The sequence below is a fragment of the Artibeus jamaicensis genome, unplaced genomic scaffold (genome assembly GCF_021234435.1).
Source record: "Artibeus jamaicensis isolate MK-2021 breed Jamaican fruit bat unplaced genomic scaffold, CSHL_Jam_final contig_233, whole genome shotgun sequence".
Lineage (NCBI taxonomy): Eukaryota > Metazoa > Chordata > Mammalia > Chiroptera > Phyllostomidae > Artibeus > Artibeus jamaicensis.
The window spans coordinates 54286470-54312973 of record NW_026521486.1 but is presented as its reverse complement, the minus strand read 5'-3'; the positions used below and the strand labels follow the sequence as shown (position 1 = coordinate 54312973).

The 26504-nt window shown below is 45.1% G+C and overlaps 1 protein-coding gene and 1 long non-coding RNA gene across 8 annotated transcripts in view; one reads left to right on the top strand and one right to left on the bottom strand.

Annotated features, from left to right (window-relative positions):
* Positions 1-171: 171 nt before the first annotated feature.
* Positions 172-19211, top strand: RNF41 (ring finger protein 41). Of its 4 annotated transcripts, XM_053662297.1 has the most exons (8): positions 172-341; positions 2760-2943; positions 8045-8138; positions 12040-12152; positions 15304-15575; positions 16481-16616; positions 17014-17117; positions 17959-19211. In XM_053662297.1, exons 4-8 carry the CDS (start codon positions 12063-12065, stop codon positions 18308-18310), a joined length of 954 nt encoding a protein of 317 aa, XP_053518272.1. In that variant the 5' UTR covers positions 172-341; positions 2760-2943; positions 8045-8138; positions 12040-12062; the 3' UTR covers positions 18311-19211. The 4 variants fall into 4 exon arrangements, with proteins under 4 accessions (XP_053518272.1, XP_036989184.1, XP_036989183.1 ...); XM_037133289.2 differs by lacking the exon at positions 8045-8138 and having other exon boundaries at positions 172-311; XM_037133288.2 differs by lacking the exon at positions 8045-8138.
* Positions 19212-19348: 137 nt separating this feature from the next.
* LOC119040332 (uncharacterized) overlaps positions 19349-26504 on the bottom strand; it is an 11807-nt gene continuing 4651 nt past the window's right edge. For 2 of the 4 annotated variants that reach the window (XR_008391035.1, XR_008391032.1), the window contains 4 exons: positions 21758-21881; positions 20685-20790; positions 20490-20613; positions 19902-19987 (listed from right to left, as the gene is read on the bottom strand). This is a non-coding gene — a long non-coding RNA (uncharacterized LOC119040332). Of the gene's footprint in view, positions 19988-20489; positions 20614-20684; positions 20791-21757; positions 21882-26504 lie in introns of all 4 variants that reach the window. The other 2 variants (XR_008391033.1, XR_008391034.1) reach the window with 2 other exon arrangements.

Here is a 26504-nt window from a genome sequence, read left to right as displayed (position 1 = left end):
TATATAGTCCTTGTTGGGACCACAAAGACTTCCGGTCTATAGCGGAGGCCTGGCTAGCTTTCCTCCCTTTTCGTTGGCCGCCAGTAGCTTCCAGCCTACGTCTGAGTTAAAACAAAGAGGCGGGTTTGGTGACGAGCTTCCGCCCGCGTTGCGTAGCAGCGGTGGGCGGGGTAAAAGACTGTCTCAACAGCTCCGAGTGGTTGGAACCTTTCTCCCTCTCCTTCCCTTCCCCTTCCCCTCCCAGGAAAGGCTGAGACACGGCACCGGGGCTGTCCCGTGGCGGCTGCGGCCTCAGCTACTACCCGGCTGGGGTACGGAAAGTCCAGGCCGCTTCCAGGGCGGTGCGTACTGCGCCTGCGCGGGCTCACACCTAAAAGAGGGTGTGGGAAGGGAGGGGGCGATGTCCCAGGTATTGGAGCCGGGGTTCGAGATATTGGAGGGCAGGATAAGGGGTGGGAGTAAAGATGAAAAATGGAGGAAGGGAGCAGCCATAGGAGGAGTCGGGAGGTGAAAATGGGGTGCAGGAGGGTGGATTGTTGGGGAACTCCATTGGAGCCTTAAGAAATGCGGGAGGGTGCCTGCGCGGGCTGGAGGACAAGGAGGAGGGGACCTGGGTGAACATCGTGGTGTTTAAATGGGCAGTGATTGACGGGTTGGGAGAAGAGAGCATTCTGGGGGCTAGCCCCAGCAGGGGTGGTGGAACCTGAACCCCCGCCCTCTAAGCGCCATAGCTTGGCTCCTCTCCCATGCCTTGTCTTTGGCAGCCTTGTCTTCCTCTTCCATTCCTTCCCCCTTCTCCCCCTCCTACCCTTCCATGAAGGAATCTCACATTCCTTACATCCCTGCCCTGAGTTTGCGGCCAAGCCCTCTTTGCAGGCTTCACACACCGGAAAGCCTTCTCCAATGTAGGACATGGAAAATAGAGAAATGGGGAGGAGGGGTCTGAAGAAGGAGCAGAAAGCTAAGAGGGGTGAGGGTGTTTTGCCTGAGGGACTCAAAGGCCTTGTCCCCATTCAGAAGCTGACTTTTTTCTGCCCAATAGCAAATTTGGCTCTTGGGATCACTGAGCACTGTTCTTGGGGACTGGGCCGTGATAGTGATAGTCTAATCCCTTACTGTACAGGTGGTTTTAGAATCTGACAATGGGACAGTAAGCTGCTGGCTGATAGTTTTCGCCCAAGTAGACTAGTGGTAGCAAATCTGAGTGATGCAATAATGTAAATACCCTGTGTGTCCGGCTGACTTGTGGCTGGGCCTGGTTCCCAGTAATTGAAAAGAAGAAACAAGCTTCTTTCAAGCATTTCTTTACTGGTCCTCAGTACTCTAAATTTATTTTGCATTCCGTTACTACAAATACCTTGCCTGAGAATAGCAGTATTAGTATGCTTTCACATTTATTATGCCATTTGATTTTTCAGGACAACATGTAAGGTAGAAGGCAGGTAATCATTTCCCCTGCTTGACAGAAGGGTTACATGGCTTGCTGAAAGTCATACAGTTGACACCCTGGGACCAGAAGCTAAATCTCCTGACTCCTGGTCCTCCTCTCAGTTGAAAAAATCCTGTTTTGTTATGGCCGAGGGAGCATTGAAGTAGGATTAACTTCCCCAGCATGAGCAACTGTTTACTTTCTAAGTCTGAAACTTGTCACTAGAAGAGGACTGAGTGGAGCCAGCAGCACTGGTTCCTAGAGGCATTTCTTGAGGTATGGCGCATATGCCAGGGTGCTGGGCAGTACCGTGTTGTCAAAGTGGAAGAAGCTTTATACCCTCCTTTGTATTATGGATGGGGAGAAACATATCATCTTACTCCCATCCCCCAACCACAGGGAAGAGAATGTGTGGTCTGGCATTGCACCTTTATCTCTGATTAGTTTAAAAATAGCACACTGAAGGTGTTGTGGCTGATGAGCGTAGTCGAGGAAGGAGTATGTGTACCAGACTCAGAAGACGAAATGGTCCCTGTTTTATGTATCAAAATCATCATCATCCTATATCTTCCTCATGCAGCCCTTAATCTATTGACAGACGTGTGGGGGTGAGGAAAGGAGTTTGGATGGCGGCTGTTCTGCATTGTGTTGAATTGATCTCTCAGCACTCTGCGTTCAAAACCTTGTCTCCCTCTGCTTGGTTTCATCCTTTTAGTAATGAGTGTCTCTTGAGCCTGATCATACTGCTACCTCTAACCTTCTCAGTTGCTACCTTGGAATAATTTCCCATTTTACTGCTTTTTTTAAAGCCTGATCCCCTCACAAATATTGTTGTTCTCACTTGGGAAGTTGAATTGCATCTCTACCAACATTCTTGAGTATCTTCTCCTAATGAAATAGTATTTTCGAATTGGAGGATAGGACCAGAATTCTTTTTACATGAAAGCACTTTGGAAATATGAAAGCATCATACTGTGCGTTTAAGGTATCGTGGATCTAGGCATTGTATAACCACAAATCTAGAATCTTATACTGGTAGTTATTTGCACAAATAAAAGAAACTGTGGACTTCACACTTCTCCCCTTTTCTGCCTTTCTTCTTGTCCTTTTTTCTCCATCTCAGGTATGTTTGAACCCCCCGGGCCATGCATGTGATCCCTTAGCCAAAGGTTTCGCTCTGTAGGCGGGAGTCCTGTATACCTAGCATAGAAACCTTAATGAGTTGTCTCATCCTTCGCACCCAACTGCCAGATCTGAGTCTGACCAGTCTTACCGCCAAGTGGAGGTCCTTACCCTGACTCACCTTTTTCTTCCTTGTTCCTATTAATAGAGTGCTCCTGATTGTGACATCACACCCATCCCTTTGGTGATAGAACTTACTCTGGGAAGGAAGACTCAGTTGGAGAATAGCCAACAAGATGGGTTACTGGGAGCCTCTCCTGAGTGGCACTGAGTGGAGGCATCAGGGGGTTGGAGCCTTGTGAACAGGGAACCTGCCCCCCAACACTTGGAAGGTAAAGAGCCTTGATTCAGAATCCCATTCCAGGCTTCAACCCTCTTCTCTGCCATTTTGGGTTGCTTCTGCTCTTGAAAACTTGTCCCTTAAAACTCCTTTCTGCATAAATCTTTACAAGATTGGCCCACATAAGTCTGTTGTTCTTTGTATTTTTATGCCTCAGTGTTCTTTTTCCAATCGAAGAAGAAAGTTGATTTAGAAAGTCATACACAAAGGTAGGAAGAAGTGAGCCAGCTGGGCCTCATGGGCTCAGGAAACAAGTTACATAGGCAAAAGGAGGGCCCTCGTAACTTAGGAGAGTGAAAGGCAAAGGTTCTGTGTCTGGGGGAAGGAGAAGGGAGAAAGGCATGGGTATGTTCCCCAAGAGAGCAGTGCCTGAGAAGGGGGTGGGGGGGAGGCACTGGTTGTGTGTGTGTGAGAGAGAGAGAGAGAGAGAGAAGGAGGGAGGGAGGGAGGGAAGGAAGGAATTAACTTTTACCTATTGGTAAATTGCTTAGTAAATTTCATGTCTTTTTATGTGCTTATGCTGGATACTCACTCAGTGGGCTCAAGCCTACACTTCCATTTGACAAGGATTATGCTTTCCAGTTCTTTTCTTTGTCTCTCCTGTCATGGGAGCTGTGTCTGTAGGGTGAAGATGAGATTCCAGGTAATCACACAAATAGTATTTGGTGCTGGTAACCAGGTGATAGGTCCTGGCTGCCTCATTTTAGGTATCAGATGAATTCTTTTTATTTATTTTTTATTGTTCATTTACAGTTGTCCCCATTTCCCCCCCATTACTCTCCCTGCCCAACCTACCCCCCTAGGTATTAGATGAATTCTTGAAGAATTGTATATCCTCTAGATTCTGTTGTAAACTGAATCCATTAAAATGGTTTCACTTTACAATACTAAAGAAGCCTAGTTTTAAAATCCTCGGAAGTAAATCCAGCGTTTTGGAATTGAACAAAAACTTAGAGGGAGTGTAGCCCATTCCCTCATTTCAAAGATGAGGAAAATTAGTTCCTAAGAACTCAGTTCTCTATGAGGAGATGTGACTTCAGTCTAAGGATTCTACTGCTTAAATAAAAAGACTCTTTCCTTTCACTTAAAAAGTCAAAAGAGTTGCCCAAAGAGAGCAAGGTCAGTTAGTGGTAAAGCCAGAACACCTAATTTACTTATTTTTGTTTTATACGCTGAATCTGAGAATCATGGGGCTTGTAGAACACTTTAGAACGTACGTAGTTGTGGGAGGATTTGAGATCTCCCTCCCTGGCATATGTTGTCAATTTGGCTCAAATAAATGCTTACAAAACTTAAAACAGTTACATAGTTCAGGATGTTTGATTTCTTTACTTTTTTAATGTTTTTATTTTTAAAGATTTTTTAAAGGAGGTTATTTATTTATTTTTAGAGAGGGGAAGGAGGGAGAAAAAGGGAGAGAAACATTAATGTGTGGTTGCCTTTTGTGCACCCCTACTGGGGACCTGGCCCACAACCCAGGCATGTGTCCTGAATGGGAATTGAACTGGCAACCCTTTGGTTTGCAGCCCGGTGCTCAATCCACTGAGCTATACCAACCAGGGCAGGATAATGTTACTTTCATTTTGCCTCCTGCTCTAATGATAACTGATTTTCTTAAAGAAATTAAATCCTAGCCCTGGCTGGTGTAGCTCAGTGGATTGAGCATGGGCCTGCAGACCAAACAACCACGGTTCGATTCCCAGTCAGGGCACATGCCTGGGTTGCAGGCCGTTTCTCAGCAGGAGACACACAAGAGGCAACCATACATTGATATTTCTCTCCCTCTGTCCTTCCCTTCCCCTCTAAAAATAAATAAATAAAATCTTTTTAAAAAATAAAATAAGTTTATAAAAAAAGAAATTAAACCCTGCAGAAATATATAATCTATATTGAAAGCATAATCTCAGCTTCTAGATTTTTAAAATGTGCACACTATGTATGTTACTTTTTATTTTTAATTTTATAAAAATTGGCCCTGGCTGGCGTGGCTCAGTGGATTGAGCGCGGACCTGTGAACCAGAGTATCGCGGTTCGATTCCCAGTCAGGACACATGCCTGGGTTGCAGGCCAGTTCCCAGCAGGGGACACATAGGAGGCAACCATACATTGATATTTCTCTCCCACTCTTTCTCTTTCCCTTCCCCTCTCTCGAAAAATAAAATAATAAAAAAAAATTGGACCATACTATATTTTTGCAATTTGCATTTCTCAGTTTGAGAGGCACATTATCACTGGTTAAAAGATTAGACTCTGGAGCCAGTCTTCCTGGGTTTGAATATGCTGAAGCACTCACTAGCTCTGTGGTTTTGGACAAATTGTCTAACCTTTGTCACTGTTATTCATCTGTAAAATATGGACAATGAGAGTCCCTGCTTCACAGAGTAACTCATAGAGTTGTAAGAATTAGATAAGGTAATATATAAGAAATGCTTAGGGTAGTGCCTAGCATATAATGCTTAATAAATGTTGACTTAATTATTATTTAATTGTATAAGTAAAACATGATCATTGTAGAAAAAGTAGGGAAAACCAATAAAGAAAAACTGAGTGAGCCCTGGCTGGTGTAGCTCAGTGGATTGAGTATGGGCCTGGGAACCAAACAACCTTGGTTCAATTCCCAGTCAGGGCACATGCCTGGGTTGCAGGCCAGTTCCCAGTGGGGGATGCACAAGAGGCAACCACACATTGATATTTCTCTCCCTCTCCTTCCCTTCCCCTCTAAGGCTAAATAAATAAAATCTTTAAAAAAAACCTGAGTGAAATTCAAATTATTATAAGTACATTTAGAGACAGCCTCTTTAATGTACATCCTTCTAGATGCTATCCAATATAAATGTGTTCACACATAAATATAAATATACTATTTAATAAATGACACCATAGCATATGTAATGTACATAAATGTTAATTAATTATATAATAATGTTATTAATAAACATGGTATCTCATTTTCTGGATATAAGGAATTCTGCTGGATATTTGCAGGATTTTGTTATCTTTTTTCTATTATAAACAATGATTAGATAAACTACCCGGTATACTGGTTTTATACCCTTGTGTAATTATGTCCTTAGGCTAAGTTCCTGGAAATGAGTGCTAGGTAAAACTATATGTACTTTTTTGGGGGGATATTCCCTACTTTTTTGTTGTAATCCAATTTGATCAGCTTTTTCTTGCAAGAGTACATTGTTTCACCCTGGCTGGTGTAGCTCAGTGGATTGAGGGCGGGCTGCGAACCAAAAGGTTGCCAATTCGATTCCCAGTCAAGGCACGTGCCTGGGTTGCAGGGTAAGGTCCCCAGTGGGGGTGCGAACAAGAGGCAACCACACACTGATGTTTCTGTCTGTCCTCCCTCCCTTCCCCTCTCTAAAAATAAATAATAAAATCTTTTTTAAAAAGAGTTCATTGTTTCTAGACCTTGCTATATTACATGTTATATGTATGTCATGTGTGATATATTACATATATGATATATAACATTACATGGATATTTTAGATTTTTGTTTTAATCTTAATACTTTCTCAATTTAGGGTAATTACAGATTATTTATTTGAATAGTGAATACACACAACTGTATTCTTTTTTTATTTTGTTAGTTTTTTATCCTCACCTGAGGACATTTTTTCATTGTTTTTAGAGAGAGAGGAAGGTAGGGGGAGAGAGACAATTGGTTGTCTCCCATACATGCCCCTACTGACCAGGGACTGAATCTGCGTCCTTTCAGTTTACAGGACAAGGCTCCAGCTAAGAGCCATACCAGCCAGGGCTGTCACACTGAAAATCTTTTTTTTTTTTAAGATTTTATTTATTTATTTTTAGAAAGAGAGGGAGAGAAACATCGAGCAGTTGCTTCTCACACGCCTGCCAGCGGGGACCTGTTCCACAGCCCAGGCACAGGCCCTGACCTGTTCAGCTTGTGGCTGATGCCCAGCTCACTGAGCTACCAGACAGGGCTCACACTGGGAATCTTTAAAAAAGGCACAAAGAGCCCTGGCTGGTGTGGCTCAGGTGATTGCCGTGTTACCCTATAAACTGAAAGATTGTGGTTTCCATTCCTGGTCGGGGCACATGCTGGAGTTTTGGGTTTGGTCCTGGGTTAGGGTGCATGGGAGAGGCAAACTTGAAGTTTCTCTCCCTCTCCCTTCCTTCCCCCTCTCTAAAATCAATAGGCATTTACTCTGGTGAGTACTAAAAGAAAAGGCACAAAGGCCCCAGCTGGTGTGCTAAGTGGATTGAGTGCTGGCTTACAGACCAAAGGGTCACTGGTTCAATTCCTAGTCAGGGCATGCGCCTGGGTTGTGGGCCAGTTCCCCAGTGGGGGGCGTGCAAAAAGCAACTACACATTGATGTTTTTCTCTCTCTTTCTCCTTTCTTTCCTTTCTCTAAAAATAAATAAATAAAAATCTTTAAAAAAAAAAGAAAAGGCACAAAGGGATAATTAAGGATATTAAAATTTTCCTCCTCTGTTCCTTAGTTACCCCTCCTCAGCAGCAACCACTATAGGTAATTTCCTCTCTATTCTTCTGGAGAGTTCTATGCATATGTAAGCATGTACACGTACATAGTTTTTTGTGCTCATGGTGGCATCCTTTATGTTTACCATTCCATATCTTAGCTTTTTTCTCTTAACAGTACGTCTTGGCAGTCTTCATACCTGGTACATTTTAAAGGCAGCCATATTTTTTCCCTGTGATTTTGTAGCTATTGAACAGAAACTAAAGTACAATCTGTTTATTTAATTGAGGTAGGTATTGTATAGTTAGCAGTTCAATAGATGAATTACAGATATTTGGAGGTATATTTGCTTTCATTTAGAAGCCGTCTCAGCCCTGGCTGGTGTAGCTCAGTGGATTGAGCACGGGCTGCGAACTAAAGCATTGCCAGTTCGATTCCCAGTCAGGGCACATGCCTGGGTTGTGGGCCAGGTCCCCAGTGGGGGCCATGTGAGAGGCAACCACTCATTGATGTTTCTCTCCCTCTCTTTCTCCCTCCCTCTAAAAATAAATAAAAATAAAATCTTAAAAAAAAATAGAAGCATCTCAGAGAGCCCCTCTTCGTGACTTTCTCTCTTACCCCTGCCCCTTCTGCCCAGCCTGGTGTCTGTACTACAAGAATGGCGGTAGCTATCATCTGGAACAGCAGTAACCAGTCTTAGGTTGCATTCATTGAAGTAGAGAGGACAGAAGGTAAGAGTCCCAGTCTGTCCATATTGGACAGTCCACTTGTGGAACTCTGGGTACTTTATTTTAGAAGGACACAGGCATTCTAGAATGATATGAGAGAAGTGTGTCTGGGCTGAATACTTCTCATCTGTGCTCTTTCTATACCCTGTGTTGACTTTTCCCAGGAGTGTCTGGGCACCGTGCGGCTGACTGTTGGGTCCTATCTACAGGATTCGGCCCTGGGATGTTAAACTGGATCATGTCTATGGCCCATTCTAACTCTAAAGGCAAAAATAAGACTGTCTTAACCCGGTCAATGGGAAAACTTCTGAGTATGATCAATTCTGCCGTCTTTTATTCCTGTACTTCAAAAGTAAAAGCATTCCTGTATTTTTTCTCAAATAGTTTCTAAATTTTTTTTTTTTTTTTTTTTTTAGAAAGAAGGGAAATGAGGGAGAAAGAGAGGGAGAGAAACATCAATGTGCGGTTGCCTCTCATGTGTCCCCTACTGGGGACCTGGCCTGCAACCCAGGCATGTGCCCTGACTGGGAATCGAACCAGCAATGCTTTGCTTCACAGGCCCGTGTTCAATCCACTGAGCTACACCAGCCAGGACTAGTAATTTCTAAATTTATTTATTTATTTATTTATTTATTTATTTATTTATTTTTAAAGCTTTTATGTATTTATTTATTTTTTTTAGATTTTTTTATTTATTTATCTTTAGAGGGGGAAGGGAAGGAGAGAGGGAGAGAAACATCAATGTATGGTGGCTTCTCATGTGTCCCCTGCTGGGAACTGGCCTGCAGGGAACTGGCTTGCAACCCAGGCATGTGCCCTGACTGGGAATCGAACCGCAATTATCTGGTTCACAGGTCCATGCTCAATCCACTGAGCTACACCAGCCAGGGTGTAATTTCTAAATTTTTAAAAATTATTTTTCTGTATTTGTGTAAGACAAATTGAATTAGGATTTTTTACAAAATGTATGCTCATTGAAATATTTGGTAATTAAAAATAGAAGAACATTATCCTTGGTTATACATCCAAATAAACCACTGTTAACATTTTGATATTTCCTTCTGATCTCTTTTCTTTTTAAAATGTATTGGTTTTGAGAGAGGCAGAAAGGAACATCAATTTGTTGTTCCACTCATGCATTCATTGGTTGATTCTTTTTTTTCCAATTTTTAAACAAATATTTTATTTATTTTTAGAGAGAAGGGAAGGGAGTGGGAGAGAGAGGGAGAGAAACATCAGTGCGTGTTTGCCTCTCATGCATCCCCTACTGGGGATCTGGCCTGCAGACCAGGTATGTGCCCTGGCTGGGAATTGAACCAGTGACCCTTTGATTCATAGGCCATGACTCAGTCCACTGAGCCACACCAGCCAGGGTTCATTGGTCGATTCTTGTATGTGCCCTGACCTGGCATCAAACCCACAACCTTGGTGTATTGTGATGATGCTTTAACCAACTGAGCTACCTGGCCAGGGCCTCCTTCTATACTCTTTTTATATATGGATTATTTGTCAGTATTTGTTTTTTAAACAGATCTGTATTTAATTTTGTGTCCTACTTTTTTTCCACCTATTACTATGTTATTGCATAATCCCCAGAAACATCACTTAAAATAAATATATTATTCCATCAAATGGGCTCATTACCATAATCACTTAACTATACTTTAATTGTTGATTTAAATGAGTAAGTATTTTTGAATAAATGATTATCTGATTTTTAAAAGTTTACTGGTATGATGTTTAAAAATCTGTATGGGCCTCTTTTTCTATCCTTCTTCTTCCTTTCCTGCTTCATCCCCCTTCCTGTGTAACTGAATTCCAGATCACCACCCTACCTACCTCAGCCTCAGTGATTAGATTCTCTCCTGTCTTTATCTTTCCCCTTCACTAGTGCTTTCCTGTTGGTACATAAACGTGCTCACGCGTGTCTTACAAACAAAAACACCCCACCTGGTGCCGTCCTGTCAGGTCGCTGGGTTTGTGACTTGTCTGCGAGCCCCTTCAACAACCAGGAAAGTGGGCAGAAAGGGGGGAACGGCAAGAGGGATGACATAGCTTTATGACGCCAGTGCTGTGGTATGCGTGTCAGTGAATTGGTGCCGATTTACAGTTCTCATTTTTGTGCCAATAAAAGATTTTTGAAATTAAAAAAAAAACACAAAGAAACACAACTCCAACACAACCCACTCCCTAAACTCCTGTCTTCCTCTAGCTAGTTGTCTTTCTCTTAATCAAGAAAATTAGGCTTTTTAAAAAAATGTTTTATTTATTTATTTATTTATTTATTTATTTATTTATTTATTTATTTTTAGACAGAGGGGAAGGGGGGGAGAGAAGCATCAATGTGTGGTTGCCTCTCACATGGCCCCCACTGGGGACTGGGCCCACAACCCAGTCATGTGCCGTGACTGGGATTGAACCGTGACCCTTTGGTTCGCAGCCCGCGCTCAATCCACTGAGCTATACCAGCCAGGGCCAAAATCAAGTTTTTGATGAGTTACTTCCAGGTCCTGTCTCTCTCTCTCACCTCTTGTACAACTTGAACTACTGCAGTCTGGCTTGCATTTTCGGTAGCCAGACTAAGGTGGTTGACCATGACAATTGCAAGGGATTATTAGTAAGCCCGAGGCCCTGAACTTTAAGGGCTTAGAGATGGATGGACAAGCACATAGAGAAATGGTGGTCATGGAGGCCAGTGTAGTTGTAGTAATGTCACCGAGTGTCACGGGATCTGTATACAGTGGATAAAGACAGATAAGTGGTTCTAGAGGGAGCCTTGTGATTTCTTGTACCCATAAGCTTGTGTATTCATCAGGATTTTTATCATTTGAAAGAGACAAAAACCCAGCTCAAACCAGCCTAAACATAATAAGAGAATTTATGTGTCCATGTAACTGATGTTGAAAAGCTGATTGTGGCTTTACATGTGGCTGAACCCAGGACCTCAAAGAATCTCATCTGAATCGGATCTCTTAGCTCTACATTCTTTACTGCCAGCTTCGTTCTGTGAGCAGGCTGACCTCCTTAATGGCAGGGATGGTTACCAACCACTCTGATTTGTACATTCTACCAGCTGTGCAATCCCAGGGGAAAGAGCTTACCCTGTGAGCTCCTGTAGAGGTCCCAGGTACCCCCAGCTCAATGTCCCGGGTAGGGTCACATGTCCACTAGGACATGGGTAAGATTCCTAAGGAAAAACTGGACAATAAGATGTTAGGTAAGTAAAAGAGTAGATGTCCACTCTATTCTGGTTGCTGGGAAGCTCCCAGTTAAAAGTAACATTTAAATTTTTTTTTTCTAGAAAAAGGGGAAGGGAGGGAGAAAGGGAGAGAAACACTGATGTGTGAGACAAACATTGATCAGTTTGGATGGAGTCCAAGCTCTCTAAGGGCCGGCCCTGTGTGCCTCCAGCCTTGTGTACTTAGACACTACTTCCCTTGTGCCCTTCAGGTTAGCATGAACACTTAGCGTTCCCCGAACCCATCATATGCTGCTTACTTCCGGGCCTTTGAATGTGCTACTTCATGTGCCTACTGCCTGTCCTGCCCCGTCCCCATCACCTAGCTAACTTGCTTGTCCTGTTGGTGACACCTAGTCCTAGGAAGCTTCCAGATCACCATCGTCTTTCAGCCTGGGTTGGGTATCTACGTCTCCTGCCTTCATAATGTCCTATACTTACTCTATCAAAGCATTTACCACTTCATATTTTAAACGCGTGCTATGTAGTGTCTTTTCGCATTAGAATGAAGTTTCTCATCATTCCCCCTCCAACATGACTAGCACATAGTAGGCTCTCAATAATAATTGTTGGGCAAATGAATGGGTCTTAGCAATGAGTTCAAGTTGGCACGTGTTTGTAGTCTTCTTCTGAACTGGCCTTTTTTTCCTGTGTGGTTCCTTCCAGGCCCTGGGTTTCAGTGATGAGACATGGGGTATGATGTAACCCGCTTCCAGGGGGATGTTGACGAAGATCTTATCTGTCCTATTTGCAGTGGCGTCTTGGAGGAGCCAGTCCAGGTGAGTCGGTCTGATGGCAGGTTTACTGGGGCAGTAGACCACAGTGGAGCTAGCAGAAAGTATTCATAGGTAATGGGACCAGTGGGGACCTCACCGTTCTGACTCCCCATGGCCCTCCTGACCCCCTTTACACACATACAGAGTAGAGGTTTGGGGCAGAGGGGCAGTGGCGACTCTGAGAGGAACAGGCCCTTCCAGAGTCTGTCTAGAGGTGGATGCACAGAAGTCCAGTGCTGCAGATTTTCTTCTCAGGTCACTGCGATTTTTCTGCTGGAAAATGGTCAGTTGTTTGTTTTTGTCTTTTGACAGCAGCTTGAGGACTTCCTTTCCTCTGCAGGGTCCCTGGCTAGGTTCTTACTTCCCACCCATGACTGAACTTCTGGACTCTCCAGATGAGTCCTCTCTGCATTGTGACGGTGTATTTTGGGTAGTCGGCCAGTCTCCTGCAGGCCCTGCTACTGCCTAACAGATAGTAAGTGGGGAGCTGCAGGGACTGACCTATTTTCTTCCTGGGACTCACTGGGAGACCAATTTTGGAGGCAGCCATGTGCTCTGCCTTTGGTGTGAAGGCTGCCGCCCACAGTAGGTCGTTTCTCCACCAGCCTTGCCAGACCAGACTCAGTGTGTCTTCCTGGGGCAAGTAGGAGGAGAAGCTCATGATTAACAGGCAAGTGTAATGAACGCAATGAATTCTTTTCTTTCATTTACTCTTTATTGTAGTTTCTTCCATGACCATTAGGTCCCTTTATACTCCCTGCCCTCTGTGATGATGAATTCTTAACAGTTGTGTTCCTTGGACATCGTCATCATCCTGCATGGTCCTTATTGTCTGGACTCTGCAAATACCAGGTCATCCTCTGCCACTCCTGGCTAGCTACAGGTATCCCATTTTCCAGACCGGGACACTTGTCCCTGAAGTCCTGTGGCCCTTCTGCACTCACTCACTGCTCACACAACTCAGTGCATCCTGGCGCTCCTTGACCCTCTGAGTTTTTCTTACTGTCCAGTTCTCACCACCCGCAGGAGCACAGACGCCCAAGTTGAATGCGCACCAGCCTGTATTCCGTCGGCAGATTGCCCTGGATCCCTTTCCTGTCTTCCAGGCCTTTGCAGCCTCCTGCTATTAGAAGCAGATTGACTGGGAGTGGAGCAAGCTAGCTCAGTGTTGTCAGGAGGTCAGGGGTGTGTCCGTTCCCTCCCCACGCTGGCAGGGCCTTGTCTGTTTTCTGGCACTGTCATTTGAGGTGAGGTGTGTGGGAGGTCAGTGGCAGTTGCTGACTGTCTGTCAGAAGCCCCCCCCACAACATCAGGGTTCACTTTCCAAGGAGCAGGCCCGGCAGACCTCGTGGCGCCAGGTTAGCAGCCACATTTCCAAGGGCAGGAGGCCCCTGCCGGGGATGCTGATGTCCCTACATCATATTTGTTTATTTTTTGAATAGGTAATAAATTCATATGGTTCAGAAATCAAAACAGTATAAAAAGGTATCCAGTGAGTACTCTTGCATCCTCGTCCCAGTCCACCTAGTCCCTTCATCGGTATCTGTTAGTTCACTTGGAGTCCCTCCAGTATGTGTGCACAGGTACACGCACGTTTGAATATAATACAAAAATCTGCCCACCTTTCTCCCATGGAAAGATAGTTCATTCTCTGTATTTCTGTAGGGGTGGCAGGTTTAGTTAAGATGGTCACAAAAGAGGTGACAGTTGAGCTGAGATCTGAATAAGGGACTATTCATGCTAAGATTTAGAAGAAGAGCATTTCAGGCAAAGAGCAGCAGAAGCAAAGGTCCTGAGGTGGGAATGAGCTGGGTGTGGACGAGGACAGGAAGAAAGCCCGAGCACAGGGCTGGGAGTGTGGCATGAGGTGAGGAGAGGGCAGAGGCGCGGGGCTGGGTCAAGCAGAATTCGACAGGTCCTGAACAGGGGTTTGGATTTATGTTAACTACAATGGGAAGCCATTGTAAAGTTGAAAGCAGGGGAGTGAGATAATCTAGTATGTTTTTTTAAATGATCACTCTGGCTAGAATGGTAGAATGGAACATAAAGGGGTGGGCAAGGTAGAAGGAGGGAGACCATTTAGAAGACATATTTAGTAATAGAGATGAGACATGATCATTTGAACCGGGTTAGTGGTTGTAGAGATAGGGGAAAAGTTGACAAATGTAAGATTTTTGGGGGGACATAAGGTTGTCTTTGAGAGAAAAATAAAAACCGGACAGTTAGATTGGTGATACTGACAGTGGCTTCTTTCCTCACAAAACCTTCTGTGTTCAGTCTCTGGTATGTGGTCCGTTGAAGGCAGAAACTGTCTTTCTCTTATTGTATGTCCCTAGCAAAGTATATGGGACGTAGTAGGCACTTGTTCATTCATTCATTCATGAATACCTACTAAATGCTTATTACGTATGTCCCATGCTGGAGGCCAGATAGTGTTTCCATAGAGGCCAGAGAATCCTCTCACTTTGAGGAAATTAACTGTAGAGGTTACATGAGTTATCAAGGAAGAGGCTGAATTGTGATCTTTATGAAACTGTGAAAAACCAGCCCCATTTCAGAGGGTAGGCATGGCCATTGGGACTACTGGAGGCAAAGCATCCCTCATTAAGTATGAACTTGGGCCCACACAAAGAGGACTTTTAACCTCTCCCCAGGAGTTTTGGGCTTTTGTTCTGTTTTGCTTTCTTACATTGAACTTTTGCTAGTAAATCTCTGTTCCCCGCCTCCGTTATCATTCGAGACCTGCATTGAATGCTGTCCTCTGCCCTGACTGACCGAGCTCGGGAAGTTCTCACCCTCCTCTGGGTTTCTTCGGTAATTACTGAGTGTGCAGTCCCGTCAGCAATTAATAACTGACTGCCTTATATCATCTCTCCTATTGTCCTGGAGTATTATTTATATCTTATTGCTATAAACTTTATTGTTACTTGTCTTATGTCACAACCTAATTGGAATCTTAAACACAGGAAACCCCCCTGAAGCCTGTCCCCCATAATACCTTGCTTACCCACAGTGCAGCTGTACTTGGCTGTGATGCCAGGGACCTCTGGGCCTGGAGGCTGCTCAAAGGCTTGATTGGCTTTTCGAGTTCCCATGTACAGGCTCTCAGCTCCTGCTAATTCTGTTGTGCCCTTTTGCCCTGCTCTCCCTCCAGGCACCTCATTGCGAGCATGCTTTCTGCAATGCCTGTATCACCCAGTGGTTCTCTCAGCAGCAGACGTGTCCGGTGGACCGTAGCGTAGTGACGGTTGCCCACCTACGCCCAGTACCTCGGATCATGCGGAACATGTTGTCAAAGCTGCAGATTGCCTGCGACAACGCTGTGTTTGGCTGCAGTGCTGTTGTCCGGCTTGACAACCTAATGTCTCACCTCAGCGACTGTGAGCACAACCCAAAACGGCCTGTGACCTGTGAACAGGGCTGCGGGTGAGACCCCTTCCCTTCTTTGCCCCACATGGACGCAGGATAAGGGCTTTCCCATTTGGGCCCCCGTCCGTCTCCGGATCCCCTGCCCTCTGGCTGAGGTGCATGTAGACAGGGAGTGCTCTTGGCCTCCCTGGCATCCTGCCCCAGGATTTCATTTTCATGCCGCTTTTCGAACTATGATCTTTTTGGTCTTGCTCGAACATCAGGGAGACAGCGATTCAGCAATCTGTGGATAGCACTAGACTCGATTTACTTGATTCTTCCCTTTAAGTCCAGTATTATTTTTTGTTGTCAGATTGACTGCTTTAATTTCTAGCCTTCTCATATTTCCTCTTGCCCTATTTTTTCTTTCTTTGGTGTGTGAAATATTTGATTAAATGCTGATAGGGCTGTGAATCTAGGGCTTCTCAGGAGTGAATGCACAGGCAGAATCTGTAGGAAGAAAGGAGAGCCGAGTGGCAGATAAAACATGGACTTAGAGAGGGAAAAAAGCCCAGAGGTAGTAGGTAGCAAAGGGGTGAGAGGGGATCTGGGGAGGAGAGTGTGAAGAGAATAAGCAAGAGGGAGGACTGAAGTTAGAAAAGAATGAATGTTAGCCCTGCCCAATGCAGTAGCTCAGTGGGTTGGGCATCATCCTGCAAACTGAAAGTCACCAGTTCCATTGCTGGTCAGGGCACCACACCTGGGTTGCAGGCCAGGTCCCTGGTTGGGGGGTGTGAGAAGCAACCCATGGATGTTTCTCTCGCACTCCTCCTCCCTCCCTTCCCCTCTCTCTAAAAATAAGTAAATACTTTAAGAGGGAGTGAATGAATGTTAGAAATTTGGGGTAGGTGAATGCCCTCTCAGCAAGTTTCTGCCTTTGCCCCACCGAATGCTCCTGTGCTCTTTTTCACTCTGGGCGGCAGCCTGGAGATGCCCAAAGATGAGCTGCCAAACCACAACTGCATTAAGCACCTGCGCTCAGTGGTACAGCAGCAGCAGACACGCATCGCAGAGCTGGAGAAGACCTCAGCTGAACACAAACACCAGCTGGCAGAGCAGGTAGGCCCCAGAGAACATGGGGAAAAACATGTCCACAATATGCAAATAACCACATGCTTGTGGGTGATGCGCACCGTGAGCTGCAGGTCTGTGCCTGTGCTCACACACCTGGCTGAGGACATGCCGTGCCTTTGGCTCGGTCAGGAATCAGATTGGAGCTCTTCTCCCTTCAGCCCCTCCATGCCATTCACCTGCTACTTGTCAAATGCCTTCTCTGTGAAGGGACTCTGCTAAGCCCCAGGGGTACAGCTGGGAATGAAACAGTCATATCCCTGCCTGAAGCTTACAGTCTGGTTGTTCCTCCAATCTCTCAGTTGCCCTCATGCTCAGATAAACTTTTGTCTTTCACCTGCTCTCTGCCTTAACCTTCATCCCTGGTTCTCTTTTCTTCCAACAGAAGCGAGACATTCAGCTGCTGAAGGCGTACATGCGTGCAATCCGCAGCGTCAACCCCAACCTTCAGAACTTGGAGGAGACTATTGAATACAATGAGATCCTAGAGTAAGTTTCACTCAGGATGTGGAGTTACTCCCCATGCTGGCCCTGAGCCCTGAAGGGAGGAAGAAGAGAGGAGTGGCAGAGGGAGGGGGATAAGAAGGCTGGGCTGGGGCCTCCACTTTTCAGATGTTGGGATGAGGGACAGGGCCAGAGAGAAGGTGAGTCCTATTGGGGGGTGGGCGGAAGGGAAAGCTTACCAGGGATGCCTACCTCCAGGGTTAGGCGAGTCCCGCATGGAGAGCTCTGTACTGAAGGCGGTGGAGTGCTAGGAGGGCCAAAAAGGAATACCAGATATTGTCTGTCTTTAGGTAGCTTACAATCCAGAGAAGAAAAGAGGGTGTAAACCCAGAAAAAGTATTCTAAAAATGCAGCAAAGTAAACAAGCAAAGTCTAAGGTCCCTTTCAGTTCTGGAGTCCTTACATCTCATAGACTCGAGTGTTAAGGGCGAATCGGTACACACACTGAAAGTAGTACTGTATGGGACGCAGTATAGAGGGAAAACGTCTTCCTTCAGTAAACATTTATTGAGCACTTAGTACATTCTAGGCACTGTGTGCACTATTGGGATTTTTAAGAAAAATATGAGGGACCATACACTCACGGAGTTTAATTGAGTAACCCGGTGACTCAGGTGGGACCAATTAGGGAAAGATGGGTAGTTTCTAAACCAACAATGGATGGATGGATGGATGGATGGATGGATGGATGGATGGATGGAAGGGAGGAGGGAGGGAGAATGGGGTTAAGCTAAGCATAGAGTGGGTGGTTACTCCTATTGGGAAAAGAAGCAGTGCCGAGAAAGAGGATGAGCTGGGATGACCATCTCCATCTTCCTCCATACAGGTGGGTGAACTCCCTACAGCCAGCTAGGGTGACCCGCTGGGGAGGGATGATCTCCACCCCGGACGCTGTACTCCAGGCTGTGATCAAGCGCTCCCTGGTGGAGAGTGGCTGTCCTGCCTCTATTGTCAACGAGCTGATAGAAAATGCCCACGAGCGAAGCTGGCCCCAGGGTCTGGCCACACTGGAGACAAGACAGATGAACCGGCGGTACTATGAGAACTATGTGGCCAAGCGCATCCCCGGCAAGCAGGCTGTTGTGGTGATGGCCTGTGAGAACCAGCATATGGGTGACGACATGGTGCAGGAGCCGGGGCTGGTCATGATATTTGCGCACGGCGTGGAGGAGATATAGATTTCAGCAGGCTGGCAGGAAAAGATGGAAATCAGAAAATCTCATCACTCCAGTAGCTGAGCCCTGAGTCCTTCCCACTGTCCTTAACACTGTGGCTGGTACTGGAGCCACATCTCCCTGTGCTTCTGGCACTGAAGGGCCCTGGAACACTTTGCTCAGCCTTTCAGGTGGGAAACTCAGATTCCCCTCTTTTGCCTAATTTCTTCCCTGCAGATGTCTGTAAATTTTCAGTCTGGGTAGGAAAGTCCCCACTTCTATATGTTTTCCTGCCTGGGGTCCCTGGTTCCAGACATTTTCAGAAAGCACAAAGGTATTCATTTCCTCCCCAGAGGATCAGGGTAGTGCAAGAAACCTTGAATCGTTCCCCTTCTTCAAAACCAGGGAATTGAGCAGGCAGTCCTGTTGGCTCTCAACACTTAGAGGGCCGCTCTGGGGAGCAGACATCCTGAAGAAGCAGTAAAGGTGGAAACCCAAACCCTAGAAATAATGAGCCAGTAACTCACCATGACTGATGGCCCTTAGGGGAAGACTGGACCTCTGTGCCAAGCAATACCTTGTTCAGCCCACCTTAGAGGTGCGGGCTGCCGCTGGGTCTGCACGTGTGCAAGTTGGGAAGCCGAAAATTCCCAGATGAACTCTCCTTGCCCACACTTCCTCTTAATTAGGGAATGACAGGAATGGGGGTAGGGGGTTAGTCTGTTGGGGTGACTATGCTCAGCAAGAAGCAGCACCCTGGCTTTTGCTGAAATCAGGTAGGCAGGCGCCTCTTGTGGCACAGGCTGTGATAGTTCCACCACCCCCTCCAGCCCTGAGATTGTAACCAGTTATGCTGATAATTTCCTTTGGCCATTGTTTGTTTATATTTCATTGTCCCCCTCCCACTTTTTTTTTTTTTTTTTTTTTTTAAGAATAGCCTGGTTATGGCTACTCCACTTTTCCAACCCAGCCACATTGTTGGCAATTTAATTTATTTACTTTTTTTTTTTTTTTTAAAGAAACGAAAAAAAAATTAACAAAACATGCCTTTTCTTTTGCTGTTCCTGTGGTGGGGGTTCTGGATAGGGTGGGACCAGGGTGGGATCTGTTTTATATTTTCCCTTTTCAGCACAACCTTTGGCTTTAATATAGAAAGGGCCAAGGGCGTCCTTGACTGAACGAATGTCGCCCCAGCCCTCCAAACCCCATCTGAGATGAGGAGCCGCCTCTATTCCAGCATTGATGCCTGAGCCCTCTGCAAAACTTTGCTCCTGGCCCTTCCTTCCGAGGTCTCATCGCAAAACTCTGGATTTAGAGTATTAATTTCGAAGAAATTCCCATCCCCCATTTCCTTGGAGATGTACAGCCGGCTTCTAACCTTCACTGGGCAAGGTGGAATAGAAATTAAGTCTTTGTCTCTGAATACAGGCAGTGAGGACTCTGTCTCACCCGTGCCCATTAAGGACTGCCACTCCATTTCAGGCCTCCTGGGGCATTCCGTGACCTCTGGGGTGACTGTTGACAGAGTAAGAGAAAAGGAGGAATAGTGGGTGTGATTGTTTCAGTATGCAGGTGGGAGTGGGGTGGAAGAGAGATGGCCATCAAATAGTTTCTTCTCTTGGAGCGTTATTCCAGGTCAGCTTGCTGTCGCTCTGCGCAGTTGGGCCATGGTCCCACTGGTACCAGGGTGGAGGGAGACAGCTGGAAGGGAGTGGGGAGCAGTCACACATTTCAGTTCCAGGACCTTGTGCTCAGGAATTTGAAAACGCTGCTATACTTAACCTGGTCACTACACTTAACAGGCTCACTCCCTGCTGCCCCCGAGCCTTACCCTGTCCCTTCCCTCTGCTGTCACCCTCAGGCGGATCCAGGAAGCTCAGGTCAGGCGTCCCCACCCTTTGCACTGGTGTCTGCAGGTTGCTGATTATGCTACTTGTGCTGTTCCATGGTGTTTACTGCACTAATAATAAACCTTTCACTCAACTCTAAATTCTTAATTCAGTAGCACTCCCCTTCTTGTGAAGGTTTCTCCTCTGCTTGGGCCTTTTTCTCACCTTCATTCCCCTGCCTTCCTCCTTCCTTTGCAACCTAGCCTTGTCTTCTTAGAGCTCACCTCTAAGGTGAGCTCACCTCCCTGTTGGAGGGTGTCTGTTGGGGGTTAGTGGGCCCCTCCCATCTTCTTGGCCCTGTGGGGCCCTCCTACCTCATCTCTCCTGTCTCCTGTTTGGTAACAGCCAGCGCTCTCTCCAGTGGTCTGATTTTTGCTTTTTCCAGAGTCTGCATGCACCTTTCTCCCTTGTTCCATCTTTGTTTTGGAACTTGGGATTCTATCATAGGCAAGGAAGTCTCTATCAACCTCCCTTCGGCCCCCCTCCTCCCCCCCGCAGTGCCTCCTCACCAGGAAAGCAAATGTGAGGAAGGGAGCCGGGAACGACGGACTGACCATCCGTTGTGGTGGTCCAACCTTGAGGAACCCTTCATAGGCATTTGCTGCTGCCTTCTCCCTGTCATAAGAAAGAGTATTCTTCTCTCCAAGTGTTACATTTTAAATTTGTTGAGCGTTTATCATGCACCTTCTGTAAATTTAATAGTGCTCTAGACACTCTAGTGTTAAGAGGGCAGCGCGTAAGGGCGCCCCTGAGCCAGCTGGGTCTCCACTGTGCTTTCATACACACAAGGCCTGACTATAAAACAGTGGTGAGAACAACACAGTAGAGGGCACTGGAATAGATGTACTCCAGTGATGCCAGCAGTGTTTAAAATTTCCTCTGAATTTCTTTCAAAAATAGTACTTTCAAAACCTGCTGCTCATTCTTTTGAATGTCGAGGTCATGAATGATACCAAATCTTTATTTTAGGGTAGATTTGGTTTTTGGAAACAATATTCAGAATATTCTGCGAGGAACTCACTAGGGTTGGGAAGGGAGAATTCATGTAGCAAAAGGGCACCTTCCTGTAAAGACTTACTCCTTGATGGAGATGAGTTACAATAAGACATTATAATGACCTCGGGGGATTTACAAGCGATACGTGAGCAGAGGAGAGGAAGCCCCTGATTGTGGTGGGTACCAGGGAAGACTTCAGGAAGAGTGCCACTGGTTCTAGACTGGAGTTTGGCAAACCACAGCTTGTATCCTGCTGTCGGCTCCTGTAAAAAGATGCACATTGGAACACAGCCACACCCATTTGCTCTTAGGTTGTCTGTGGCTGCTGTTACATCCCAACAGCAGAGATGAGTAGTTGCACAGAACTATGGCTCACAAGGCCTCAAATATTTGTTTTTTTGGTCCTTTACAAAATGTTTGCCAACCCATTCTAAACTTTCGAGGTCAGGAAATGGGTGGAGAAGTGTAGAGACAGTTGTTTTTAACTTTTTTACTTCAGTATATAGATTTGAAAAAACAAGATTTTACACATTGCCAAAATAACAAGTGCTTAAAATTAATAATATATCTTTAATCTGATACAAACCTATATTCACATCTCCTCAGTTGTCCCAAGAAAAGAACTTCAGAGCCGATGTTGGTCCAGCCCAGGATCCAATCCAGGAACTGTACATCACACCGTGCTCTCTCCTCTTTCTTAGTCTGGGTTCCTGGAAGGACATTTTTGGTAACACTGCTGTGTTGAAGAGATTGGGCCAGTTGTCCTGGAGAGTGTGGGCTTTTGTGTTTTTTTTTCACAGTGTTCTTTAAATTGTTCTTCTGGCTCCTATTTTTGCTAAACAATTAGATCTGAGAGATTCAAGTTAAACAGTTTTGGAAATAGAAGACATCACAGGACAGGACAGATGTTCTTTCTTTATTTTTTAAAGATTTTACTTATTTTGGAAGAGAGGGAGAAAGAGAAACATGATGTGTGAGAGATACATGCCTCTTGCACGCCCCCTACTGGGGGCCTGGCCTGCAACCCAGGCATGTGCTCTGACCCAGAACGGAACCAACAACCCTTAGGTCTGCAGTCTGGCATTCAGTCCACTGAGCCACGCCGGCCAGGGCCAGGTGTTCTTTGTCTTGTATTATAGCAGGAGATAGGGCCAGGTGTCCTACCACTAGCCTGATCTACTTCCACTTGTAGAAGGGATTTTTTCCTTCACTGTCCACTTGTAGAGGGATTTTTTTTGGTTTTTTTAACGATAGGCATTTTACTGAGAAGCATGGATTTGTCGTTGCACCCATTTATGCGTTCATTGGCTGCTTCCTGTTATGTGCTCTGATGACACGCTAACCAACTACCCCGTGGGCAGATTTTTTTAAAGCTGGCCAGGTGACAAATATGTGCCCTGAGAGAAGCAGGCAGCTGGCAGTGCGGCTCTGGTTGGTTGCCGCTATACACAGGGCCGAATATTACCAAATCTTTTTTTTTTTTTTAAGATTTTAGCTATTTATTTTTAGAGAGAGAAGAAGGGAAGGAGAAAGGGAGAGAAACATCAGTGTGTGGTTGCCTCTTGCACACCCTCAGCTGGGGACCCAGCCCACAGCTCAGGCATGTGCTCTGACTGGGAATCAAACCAGTGACCCTTTGGTTCGCAGGTCCACACTCAATCTACTGAGCTACACCAGCCAGGGCCCAAATCTTACTTTTCAAGAAACTAAAGATTTTATTTATTTTAGAGAGGGGGAAGGGAGGGAGAAAGGGAGAGAAAGATTAATGTGTGGTTGCCTCTCCTGCACCCACAACTGGGGACCTGGCCTGCAACCCAGGCATGTGCCCAGACCAGGAGTCGAACCAGCAACCCCTTGGTTCGCAGGCCAGCACTCAATCCACTGAGCCACACCAGCTGGGGCAAATGAATAAATTAAAAATTTTTTTAAAGTGGGGATGAAAGATATGTTGAAGAAGGAAGAGACTAGTGCAATCCAGAGCATAGCATTTTTTTGAAGGAAGTAATGGAGATAAGGCTGGAAATAATTTGGGGCCAATGCTTGGAAGGCCTTGAATACTTGGCAGGGAAATTGGACTTTAATTTTATGGGTAAGTTTCTGCAAAGAGGAATGACTTCCAACTCATGATTTTAGTGGCAAAAGTAGGACAGCTTTGCAGTAATTCATGCAAGTAAGGGTTAGAACTTGAATAGGACAGGCAAGATGACAAGCGACATCCAGGGAGGAAAACTGACAGGTCTTAGTAAGTGACCAGATTGACCGGGCCATCATTTACAGCACGCCTGGCGTGCCCAGATGTGGTGCCCAGCGTTTGAGATACACAAGGAATTGGGAAACGGGTCTTCAAGGGGATTTTCAGCTTAGTGGATGCACTTGAACAAATAATGGGGAATACAGGAGAGCGTGTTGCTAATAGATAAGGACCGAGCACAATGGGACAAGAGGAAGAACGGGGTCAACTACCTGCCTGGTGAGATGCAAGAGGGAAGGTTTCTCAGGGGAATCACTGGGGCTCGACTTCCGAGAAGGACTGGCCATGAGGAGAAGGGGCAACAGATCAAGCATGTACTGTGAGTCAGGCACTATTCTAAGTATTACACATCTAGTCACCCCAACTTTGTAAAAGGCACTATTATTTTCTCCATTTTCCATGTAGGGAAACAAAGGACAAAATTCACACAGCAGTTAGAACTGGGACTTGAACCCAGAAAGTCATTCCAGAGCCTGTGCTCTTAACCACTGCACTTGACAAGGGGTGCTTAACCGAAGATGAGTCACAGGTAAAGACAAGTTTCTATTCTAGTCTGTATAAGTGAGCAGTGTCATTAACCTGAATAGGGAGGACAGGATGTGTAGGTTTCAGGGTGAAGTAATAAGCTCATCTGGGGGACACTGGGTTGGAAGTGCTTCCATCCAGAGACGTTACTCGGTGGATATAAATGTGGGTCTGGAGCTTAAGAGCAAGAAGCACAGTTGACGTTGTGGATTTGGGGACTCTCTGCCCAGAGGTGATCAAGAAATTCTGGGAATTAATGCAAAGTTAAAGGACAGAACAAGAAGGCTGAGAATGGGACCTTGGAAATTACAGAAATAATCTAGAATAAAAGTCTGCAAAATAGATAAATGATAAAGTTGGGTAATGCGTCAGCTTTAAAAAATTTTTGGAGTAACGAGTCACATGTGGCTCATAAACTGGCCGTGAAGGAGTTGCAGAAATGTTCTGTGCAATAGCAGCGCTCCACAGACAAGTGCAAGTTGAGATCATTTCAGTACAAGACCTCTAATAATTTGCTTTACTAGATAAACTGCAGAGATCCAAGCCTCTTAACATTTGGAACAAGTCAACAACTTGGAAGGGTGTAGTATTCTTGTGTGTTTGATTCCCACTCATTATCTTTCTAGTTACATAAAAACAACTTCAATTAAGATATAAGAATTTGGAGCTGAAAAGATCAGTATAGGGTGGCATTAGCTAGTTACTGGTTATAAAGTGAAGAGTCAGAAGGAACTTCAATGAGAGAAGGAATTAGGCTGTCACGTGGAAATGCCCAGCCTGATTATATTGGGGGTATCTTACTGGGAAGAATAAAGGCTAAAAGAAAATGCTGATTTAGAAAATGCTGTCTTATTGATAATAGGAGCCCGTGTTTGATTAGACAGGTGTTAAAGTTCCTGGACAGGGAGTAATATGAAGGCAGTGTTTAGAGATTTAAGTGTGGAGCTGGGCTGTTGTAACAAAAGCATCGATCAGATTACAGTATGTGAGGGCGGAAGCAATGACTGATGGGCCTGGGGGGTGGGAATGTCAGATAATTCTTACCGTTGGAAACTAGATGAAATTGAAAATGGTGTCAACATAAATGGAAAAAGTCGAGAATGTGTTTCCAGGAAAGGAAGAGAAGTTTGGTGCTTTAAGTGACATTGGGGCAGCCATGCAAACCTAGACAGCAGGAGATAAAGGGCCGTGGTCTAGCTGAGAGGCCCTGCTTGGAACTGCGGCTTGGAATTTTTGTCTTGGAAGAAGGGAAAAGAATGAAGCTTTAGTAGAATTCCACAAGAACAAGAAAGCAAATGTTCTTTTCTTTTTGCAGTTAAGTTTTACTTACAAAAACAGTTTGTGCCCTGGCTGGTGTAGCTCAGTGGATTGAGTGCTGGTCTGCAAACCAAAAGGTCACTGGTTTGATTCCCAGTCAGGGCACAGGTTATAGGCCAGGCCCCGGGTTGGGGGTGTGAGAGAGGCAACCTATTGATATTTCTCTCACACATCAATGTTTCTCTCCCTACCTCTAAAAATAAAACATTTAAAAAATATATAGTTTGTAAAAAAATACAGTTTGTAAAGTAAAACTTTATTTTGTTGATGAACCAGTGTTCTGAGACAGTGATTTTAAGTTGGAGTACCACAAGAATTTTTAAAAACACACCTGAGTAGGCCTGGCTGGTGTAGCTCAGTGGATTGAGCATGGGCCTGTGAACCAGAGGATTGCGGTTCAATTCCCAGTCAGGGCACATGCCTGTGTTGCAGGCCAGTTCCCAGTAGGAGATGCATGAGAAGCAACCATACATTGATATTTCTCTCCCTCTTTCCTTGCCCTCTAAAGATAAATAAAATCTTAAAAAAATAAAAAACACACCTGACTATTTAGAGGTTTCTGTCCTCTTTTCCCTTCAATCATCAAATGAGAAAATGACAACAACTAACACAACAATAGCCATCCAGTGTGAATGAATCAAAATTCTACCTATTTTCCTGGCTGGCGTAGCTCAGTGGATTGAGTGCAGGCCTTTGAACCAAAGGACTGTGGTTCAATTTCAGGGGAAAAAGGGGAAGGATTTACAGGAACTAGTATAAAGGAGGGGGGGGGGGCTGGGATGGGACTAAAAGACAGAATACTGTACTTGAAAAATAATTAAATTAAAAAAAAAAAAAAGGAGCGCGGTTTGATTCCCAGTCAGGGCACATGCCTGGGTTGCAGGCCAGTTCCCAGCAGGGGACGCACAAGAGGCAACCATACATTGATATTTCTCTCCCTCTCTTCCCCTCTAAAGATAAATAAATTAAAATCTTTTAAAAAATTTACCTATTTTTGTCAGATCTGCAAACAATGTATTTTTTGGTGTACAGCAGAATTTTAGTAATTGGTTTATGTGTGCTATGAGATTTTTAAAAAAGGTTGAAAATTGCTCTTCTAAGAAAAATAAGAGTATGATGTCTCTGAAGCCCATTAAGAAGTGAATGGTTTCACACACAACAAGCACATCTACCACAGGATATTAAGATAGTGTGGAGTTGGAGGCAGAGGGTGTACATTTTATTCAAAAAATAAAAGGAA